At 35.2% G+C, this 10,000-nt stretch overlaps 2 protein-coding genes across 2 annotated transcripts in view; one reads left to right on the top strand and one right to left on the bottom strand.

Moving 5' to 3' along the window:
- The window catches only part of Prosbeta5 (Proteasome beta5 subunit), a 3,746-nt gene extending 171 nt beyond the window's left edge, over nt 1-3,575 (bottom strand). The window contains exons 1-6 of the mRNA XM_043000725.2: nt 3,364-3,575; nt 2,322-2,472; nt 1,304-1,430; nt 949-1,063; nt 420-624; nt 1-144 (exon numbers count right to left, since the gene is read on the bottom strand). The exon at nt 1-144 is cut by the window's left edge and continues 171 nt beyond it. Of these exons, the coding sequence (XP_042856659.1) occupies nt 50-144; nt 420-624; nt 949-1,063; nt 1,304-1,430; nt 2,322-2,472; nt 3,364-3,492 (822 nt within the window). The 5' untranslated portion in view covers nt 3,493-3,575 and the 3' untranslated portion in view covers nt 1-49. The remainder of the gene's footprint in view (nt 145-419; nt 625-948; nt 1,064-1,303; nt 1,431-2,321; nt 2,473-3,363) is intronic.
- A 1,624-nt stretch (nt 3,576-5,199) lies between these two features.
- On the top strand, nt 5,200-9,100 carry ATPsyndelta (ATP synthase, delta subunit). The gene is made up of 4 exons (XM_043000724.2): nt 5,200-5,254; nt 7,805-7,910; nt 8,344-8,536; nt 8,669-9,100. The coding sequence occupies exons 2-4, from the start codon at nt 7,806-7,808 to the stop codon at nt 8,845-8,847; spliced, it is 477 nt and encodes a 158-aa protein (XP_042856658.1). The 5' UTR covers nt 5,200-5,254; nt 7,805; the 3' UTR covers nt 8,848-9,100.
- The last annotated feature ends 900 nt before the right edge of the window (nt 9,101-10,000 follow it).

Raw genomic sequence — 10,000 nt, forward strand, 5'->3', positions numbered from 1 at the left:
GTAAAAAAAAAAATGAAATGATGCCTTCAAGCTACATATTCATCATTATTTATGCAGTTTTGGTCTCTTCAGCGTATTTGTAGTGCAAGTCCTTACAGTCCTGTTCACTGATCTTTACCCATCCATCCTTCTTGATGTGATATACTGGAAAGAAAGGGAGACAAGAGTCAGTCAAGATTACTTGAATGTAAGTCGAGTGAAAAATCTGTGTTTTTTCTCTCATTAAAGATTACTCTTTACACAATGACTGCAGACAATGGAAGCTGAAGACTTTAACGCAACATTATTGGTCACCAAATACTTAAAAAGCTACCTCCTATTGCATACTTAATACAAATACTTTTTTTATGAGGAAATGAAACAATTTGAAAGCATAAATATGCCTATCTGGTAAATACTGAATTCCATTAAGTGTTTACCTCGTACAACGCCGCCTGAATAAGCATCACGGAAGGTTGCATGATAGATAGCTCTTCTGCCGAGTTCCTGAGCTTCTGTATCCGAGAGGTCCCAGCGGTAACCTGAATCCAGCACACCATAAGCATAAATGGAGCCAGAGCCCACGCTGAAGCTGTTGCCTGGCATACGATTTCCATCATTGTCTACATAGTAGAGGCCAGGACCCTGAAATAGGAATCACAAGAGTATGTTAACTGCAAGACTTCAAAATGTGCAAGAAGTATTTCAGTAAAAACTACCATACCTCCTGGCATGCAATCTGCAACTTGTTGCCCAAGAGATAACTATTCAAAGGACATGATAGCTATATATTTTTATAATAATAAACAACAAACTTATGCAAAATTGTGTTGCATTATGCTGAATGGAAAATCATGAGAAGTATAAGAATATGATGCTTTACCCTTCAATAAAATAGCTGTTCACCTGTACATAGAAAAAGAACATGGAACAAATAAAAATGCAGAGTTCCACATCACAAAAACGTACCTTCTTGTCCCATCCAGCAATCATGACTCCCATTGAGAGCCCATAGCCTTTGTACTGGTACACCATGTTGGCCAGAAGCTTAGAGGCTGCAGCTACTGAAATACGCTCACGATTCCTGCAACCAAATTTGGATCTATCAACTTCAAAAGAAGTATTTGGTATAAACTCATCTGTTTTTGGATCTAATGCTCAGATTGGAATAACAATGACCTGAACTAACCATAATACAAGAACCCAAAAGTAAAATCAGAAATTTAACTCAATTTCTTATTTATGGCAGTCAAAAATCATTAAGAAGTTTAATCTTCATATAAAAATATATTAGTCTAATACTGTTCAGAAGGTGCATACACACCTAAGTTCATAGAGACGGCACTGTTTGGAAAGGACGCGCTCCCAGTAAGTACAGTCAGCTGCTCCACCTGCCATGGTTCCCAACAGGTAAGGGTTGATTTCAATGATCTTCTTGACATTGTTGGAACCTGTTGAACAAAGAAGTTGAGAAAGATATCATTATTTGCATGTTTTCAAAAACCAAAAAATAAATTTGAATGATGATGATGATGATAACAACAACAACAAAAACAACAACAACAACAACAACAACAATAATAATAATAGATAAATAAATACCACAGGCGATTTTCTCAAAATTAAATCTAGCAAAGTTTGAAACTTATCACGTGAGGCTCATTTATGTACTAAAAAAATGCATATGAGAAGTTCTAGAACGTGTACTTGTCTTTTTCCTCTTTCCTCAATTCATGCGTAAATCTCCTTCACAGATATAAAAGTGGGGAGGGGGTAGGGGGGAGAGAAATAACACCTGTGAGTTGAGTAGGGGATATAAAGGAGGACATGGATTTTGAAGGATGAAGACTTTAATCCTTCCGAGACAGGCCAGATCTTAAGAATAGGTATTAATTACTTTCTCGACTAATGGTTAGCTAAATGAGTACATGTAATAAATTAACAGAGTGATACTAATAAGTATTTGATTATAAGTGTTACACTACTGAAAGAATAAATAGCTTTATTTCAATAAAAGGGAAAATGTGTATAGAACTGAACTAATCCTGTGAAAAATGATTCTCCTTGAAGGGTTAAAAGATGGTATTTATTTCAACTAAATACATACCTAAGTATAAAAATATGACCTATTTTACAATTGTGAAACACTGATCTTTGTCTCTCTGTCCCCTATATATGTGCCAAATACTTAGCAAGATTTCTTTCATTCTGATTTCTGTTCATATTTCATGTATATTTTCATAAAATGTTTGAGAATCTAATATAACTCATACACTTACATGTAAAATAAAAAGTGAGTGGGTGTGCGAGTGAGTAAAGATAACTATATCCCAAAGCCTTACCAATGTACTGTCCTGACGTTGCTCGTGAATCCACAGCCATCACGACACCCCCATTAAATTTAAAGCCAAGAGTTGTGGTTCCGTGGGCAAAGTTGAGTTTAATCTTACGGCCACATTCATCGATCAGGAATTCTCCAACCTGGGATTCAGCCTGTAAAAAAATTTAATTAGTCATTCACACCATTATCAGTGGCAAGAAACCAAAGCATATATACTTCTGAATCTATTCCTTGTTATATCACTCAGTACTAGTTTAATGCTAAGGGAAAATATTAAATAAATATTTTGGGTGTTCTTTTCAGTTAAAAAATCCACACTAGTGGCTGAATAATTTTGAAAAACCTATATGATTGTCCTCCATGCATTAAATCTAAAATATCTACCTATACACCAGTACACACAACAACAAAATTACATTGAAAAGTATGGAGATCAGTAGGTAGTTGTCGGAAAACCATCAGATTGTCTAAATGGCACAAGAATAGTGGTAGACAGGCGGGTGGCATCTGAACATTTGCCACAATGACTATGAAGTTTCTTGACAAGCTTCAGGAAAACTCAAATATACAGAAAACAGATTGAATTAATTAAATGACAAAAAAAATACAAAAAAAACATAGATGTGATTCAATGACAATAAATGCAATTTGAACAAATATATACTACCACAAATCTTAGCATTCAGAGTTCATGACACTGATCCGGACTTATTACTTTGTATTATTTTTTTCTCCTTCAGTTAAATTGAGACTATGAAAAACCACCTAAATTATATATCTAATATATTGTTCATTCTCCTGTCCATATTGAAACTCAAATGCATTAAAAATAACTAAATCCCACATAAAAATATGAACGAATAATAAACTTTCCATAGCAAAAAAGTTACCCTCATTTGTACCTCCGTTGTTCCAATAAAATGAAAATATCCTCATTATGAACCTCGAAAATACATCATTTTCCTAATTTCCCCAAAATAGATAATTAGCAAAATAACGTCAGCGAAGCCTTCACCAACAACACCACGATTCCCCAAACTCACCTTGGACAAAGGTGGCATATATAGCTGACACTGGTTGTTCATGTTGCCCATATACACATTTTCATCTTCCTCCATGCCATTAGCTTTATCGCTATGGAAATTGACGCCATGAAGAGCCTGAAGAGCCATGATAAACACGAATTCTCAGACCCAAAGAACACCCGGCATAAGACACTGACAATGACTGTTTACTTTTGCTCGACTGAGGCCATACATCTTGTCAAAATTTTTAATTTTCGTTTCTTTCTATTCACACTCAAATATAATCATTTTAAATTACTTCGTTATTTATTTAAGTTCACAAATTCTGACAATTTGTTAATTTTGATCGTTAATTTCAAAAAGTCTTGTCATTGAAAATAACAAAGTTTGATGCTTTCTGGGAAGCGGGAGTTTTAAATATATTCCTTGAGAGAATCATCATTATGTATAGGCTCTCTATCTATCTACACATGTCTATCATTCTCATTAGCGACAAGACGACCGTTTAATTTGATTATTCTAGTGTAATTTATATGTGCAAGTTCTATCAACTTCCACATACTATATTTTTTTATTCACACAGCTAGCATCAAAGATTTCTAATTTCCTATAATGATAATGAGTAATGCATGTTGGGAGTAGCAACATTAATGACAATAGTTCCCATATCAATATTTACTGGCCTACATAAAATAATATACCATCCCTTTTCATCTCCCTTACAACAGTACTGCCGTATTTGTAATAATATTTTCCTGTCATGCACTGAAGATATATGTCTATCATCTTAACAAAGTTATAGTATGGCTCGGTGCAATACAGATACTGTTAGAAACATGATAAGTATATTTGTTTTCCCGGTATCCAGTGTTATTACTGCTTTGGTTTTCATTATTTCCTTCTTTAAAGAACAAGCAAACTTTTGGATTGCACTAACCTTTCAGAAAAGCTATATGATAGTGGTGAATGCATTTTTTTCAATCATTCAGAAATACGTATTCACACTCTCACTCTCTCTCTCTCTGACACACACACACACACACACACACACACACACACACACACACACACACACACACACACACACACACACACACACACACACACACACACACACACACACACACACACATACTCGCACACACACACACACACACACACACACACACACACACATACACACACACACACATACACACACACACACACACACACACACACACACACACACACACACACACACACACACACACACACACACACACACACACACACACACACACACACACACACACACACACACACACACACACACACACACACACACACACACACACACACAAACACAAAAACACACTTTGCGTGTGTATGTACAAAGCGCATACGTATGAAGACATAAATGTTGATGCAAGAACAAGGCATCGGAGTGCCATTGCCAAAACTCCGGATGATATATATGTATGTTATATAATGTCTAGTTATTTGAAATTCCGCGTTGGCTCATAATCAGTTATTTAGAAGATTTGGCTGAGAAAGAATCTTCCCTTGAATTTAAATTGCATTTTTTTCAAAGGCATTGAATATGCAACATTTTGCATGATCAAAGCATCAAAATACCCGATAACTTATTAAAAAAAAACGATGGAAAAGGCCACATGTGCACAGAACGCACAACCATTCCATCTCAAAACTACATGACCAAGGCCCTACACGCAAACACACACACACACACACACACACACACACATATTCTTCGTCCATGACCCCGAGGCGGAGTGCGCACCGCTCGCGTCTTCTGTCGTCGGCCATGTTGATCGGCGAGAAGGCCTGTGGTGCCCTCTGCAGTCCGCCGTGAGAAGCCGAGAGTAGGAGACGTCCCTTGCCGACTTTGTTATCCATATTTAAACAGGTACCAGACGATATATGCTTCTTGTTATTCTATTATGAGCGTTTAGGGAGGCTGTTAGGGAGTGATTTGGATGGGGTTTTAGGATCAGCTGTGTGATTGTTTGGGATTTTAGAGAGGGAATTGATATCGTCTGCTGGAGTTGTGATCAGCTGATGATGTTTAGCCGGTTTGCGAACTAATATTGGGGACCTTGATATTATAAACTTTCAAATAAGGGTATTACACGTTTATTATCATGCGTTTGGTAATTACGAGGATATTATGCAATAGATACAGTACACATGGCTACGGAATATTGATTGTTACGTTATTTGTTACAGGGAAAGTAAAACTAATTTTGATGATTCTTACCCTGTTTATTTCAAGAAATTTGTGCGTTATTTATGTTCCTACATTTGGTCTATGGTGTCTACTTCACGGGTATTTTGTAATAAATTTAGAATTATTTCTATTATGATTAATAGTGAAAAGCGGGTATATTTTTTTGAGTAACAAAATATTTGAAGTTCTTAATAAGAGCATACACAGTTATATATTTGGTGATTCTTTCTAAGACCAACACGTCTATTTTTACCTTGTAGAGGTATAAAAGTATATGTACATGGATATTTATATGTATATGTATATATATAACTAGTAGTTTTGATGGTAGTAATTAATCTCTCCCAGCCAATGAAACTTGCAACTTGTATGTGTTGTCATTTATTTTTGGAATATATGACTGGTTCAGAAGTCCCAGTAGCAAGTGAGGGCACAAAGTATATGCGGGGAATTATTGGGTAGAACAGGCTGAAATACAATGACTATGGGGTTAAAATCATATAAACATGTGAACTATGATTTTAGTTTATTTCAATTAATCCATGTACATGAATGTGGTGATTGTAAAAAAAAAGATCAATCAATAAATAAAAAAAAATCAATAAATTAATAAATAAATAAGAAAAATCACGTAATGTGGATATACCAACGCAGGTAAAATTTTTTTTAGTCTATCAGTGTTTTCTAGTATTGTTATTTACAATCATACCAAGAGTGATAGTTGTATTTAGTGATGGGATGGAGATAATTAACGTAACGTAGGTTTAGTTTAAAATCCAAAATATAGATGGCACAAGTGGGAAAGAAAGCCTTAAATGGCACCCACCTGCGGTCTCTACCAAACTGTAACTACAAATGACATACAGCAAGAAATTGAACTCTGGCTCTAAAGTACCAGTGGTGCAGGATAGACTATGTGCAGTGGCTGCAATTTGACCTTGTATCAGTATGGCTGGTTTGTATGATACCATGATGCTATGATAGTGGTTGCTTTCTTTTCAACCGTCTCAGAGTAAGTGCAAAGAGCATAATGAACTGATAGGGAATTTTAATTGATTGCAGTATTGAGACGGACTGTCTCTCCTGCCTCATAAATTAGTTAAACATACAAATGATTATCCAAAAAAAATTGAGTATCATAAGTGAATGAAGGAGTGAGAAAGCCATATATATACATATATATGTATGTATATATATATATAGATATAGATATATCCGTGTGTGTCCGTGTTCGTGTGTCCGTGTGTGTAATGCTACCTCTCTTTGAAATAAAAAACTAGAAAATGGATTGATTACACATAGATAAAAATTATTTTCTGATCTTCACAAAGATATGTGCCTTTATTTAAAAAAAAAAAATCAAGATTGGTAGCATAAAGTAATTTGAAAAGAGGGGGTCTCCAAAGGTTTTTTATTTTTAAACCATGTCTATAAGCACCTTGTCAGTAATACTGGCCCATGTGCATCCTGTCTTATCACTGAGTTCAAGGTCATATCTGGCACTTTGGTAGTTGAATCTTTCTCTTAAATACAAATTACAAAAAAAACTTAGTTTACATCAGTAACAACTTTTGTCTTTAAGAACTACTTTAGAGAATGAAACATATAAACTTTGTCATCTTTGTTTGTGTACTTACAAATGCACCAGAATTATTTGTGACCTAACCTATTTATCACTGTCTTTTGCACCTATAATCAAGGTTGTGGAATTAGATCCATAAATGGAGATGTGATTTACATCATATTCCCAGGGTAGGTAGATCCATCTGGCTTTAGATTAAACAAAATTCTAAGATGAGTCTAAGTCTATAGATTATTGGCCAGTTCAAAAAAGTCTGCTTTGTTCTAGCTGAGAGGAGAGAATCCCTAACCCAAATGATACCAGTGTCAAATAATGCTAGTGGAACACTAGCAACAAAACTGCAGAATATGTACATTTATATAGGTACTAGTTACGTAATTTTATTTCTAAATATGGATCTGGTACTCTTCCAATTATGAGAAATTTATAGGGATACATTTACATTCACAAGAAACCTGAGATTGCCTAGTTGTATTTTTTCTCGGTTCAAACCAACATGGAGGCTTCAGGTACACCTCCAAGATCTTCAGTCATTCTGTTACCTTTGGTGAAGAGGAGTGACACTCCACGTGTTTTCTTTCAATAAATTTATTTCAGTCGTCATTCCCATGCTAGTCAAGATTAACAATATTTTTAAATCATTGCAGAATGTTTGCACGTGCGGCCTCTACACTGGTGCGTCAGGTGCCCCGAATGGGTGCCAGAGCATACTCTGATGCCCCTATGGCCTTCACATTTGCTTCACAGAACCAGGTAGGATTTTTGTGTATAGTTTAAAAAATTTTCTGCACTCCTTCTTTGTCATACTAGCTTATTAAGTATGATAATTTTTTATTCTATTAAAGTTCCTTGTTTCTCAGTCTATGCTTTGTAAAATATTAGATTGTGTAGTGTCAGTTCATTTTTTTGAGAGGCTAAAGAACAAATCCTTTGATAAATGTCTTCAAATTGAATATTGATTTTATTCATTTTATGTCTTTGTATTGAATGGTACAACAATGTTGCATCAAATTTGGGTTCAGTTTAAACATTGACATACAAATTATGGAAATGTATGAAAATGGAAGTGCCTTGGAGATATTAGAATTAAAAGTTTGATTTTATTCATTAGCACTTGGCTTAATATGTCTTAAGTTTTTTTATTTGTTTTTAATTATATTTTGATTGGTGTATATTCTCTTGACAGGTGTTCTACAACTCGGCTAATGTTAGGCAGGTTGACGTTCCTTCATTTTCTGGAAGCTTTGGTATCTTGCCATCTCACGTACCATCTCTGGCAGTGCTCAAGCCAGGAGTCTTGACTGTTTTCGAAGGTGATGGCACTGCCAAGAAGTTCTTTGTGAGCTCCGGCATCGTTACCATCAACGAAGATTCGTCAGGTATGCAAAAAAAATTGGATTTTCAGTGGATTTTAGTGAAATATGGTAAATAAAATGGTTTGCTTCTTCAACATTTATAATGAGAGGATAAAACAAATATTTTCATAATTTTTACTATCTTGCTCTTAACAGTCCAGATCCTGGCGGAGGAAGTCGCTGGTGTTGAGGACCTTGACCTTGCCTCTGCACGCGATATCCTCTCCAAGGCTCAGTCTGAAGCCAATGCTGCTGCAACAGAAGAGGCAAAGGCTCAGGCCTTGATTACTGTTGAAGTTGCAGAAGAGCTTGTGAAGGCTGCCGAGTCAGGCTGAACACTGCCTGTTGTACAAAGTTGACTTATTGTTTTTGACCACCAGTGAATTTTTTTTTTAAGAAGTATATTGTTAAAGACACATTTGTAGAACATACGTACATAGTCATTCACTTTTGTGACTGCCACACGACTTTGAATAGTTCATTCCTCCAAAATATAAGTTGCAACACAATATGCTTCCAGTGGAAGAACAGGACCTTATCAATTGTGTTAGGGTTGTAAAATTTATATGTAAATAAATAAGTAAATTATACCTTCTTTCAGTATGCCCTATAAGGAATATTTTCTGTAGTAATGCAAACATATGTATATTTGTTTCATAAAACAGCCTGAATCCTTAGAATTCATTTAAACTTTTTTTAATCAAAATTTATTATCTAGAAAACAAAAACTAATTTCATAGGTAATAAATGTATTAACTTCCTACTTATAGTTTCTCTGTCTAGAATCTTTTTAACAATGTTGCTTCAGCGAATGGAAAATGTCTGAAAATACTAATCAGGATTGGTTTCATAAACATGTGAAGATTTCATTCAAACTAAAGTTAAAAGCCAATATATTATCTCTACTAATAACCATATTAAGGAAGTGGATATATCTTGTTGCTCCTATTATCATTAATCATTTGAAAATATACTGTTAATGATTTTTAGCTGTAAACATGTCATTTGTATTGCAGTAGGAAAGTGGTATTGATAACTGAACTTAAAGCTTATAGAAACCAGTGACATTTCTTACTAGTCCTTGTTTTTTTTTGTTTTTTTCAAATGGTATATCTTTAGTTCAGTTCTCATGGTGTGGTCTTTCTGTAATATATTTACTTGACACTCGACCACTACTTTGGATAAGTCATGTGATCTCGTTGCCCCTTTCGTCATGATATTTACTACCCAATACTTCCGCCGAAGGGACTCACCAGTTGAGACAATGATAAAACGGCTCCACCTCCAACATCCAAATCCCTACATGTATAGCCCCTGACCTCTGACCGAAAGATCATGTCATTATAGATTTTAGGTCGAGAGAGAGAGAGAGAAGACTTCAGATTCAAGCATAAAATTTCAACCCCCGCATATCTATCATAGCCCCATTCTGCAGGTAATATCACGTCGCACTCCACAATGTTGGTACAAGATTGACGAGCTTTGGTG

Source organism: Penaeus japonicus, unplaced genomic scaffold (genome assembly GCF_977035675.1).
Source record: "Penaeus japonicus unplaced genomic scaffold, GWHDUDI00000001_assembly GWHDUDI00000005, whole genome shotgun sequence".
NCBI lineage: Eukaryota > Metazoa > Arthropoda > Malacostraca > Decapoda > Penaeidae > Penaeus > Penaeus japonicus.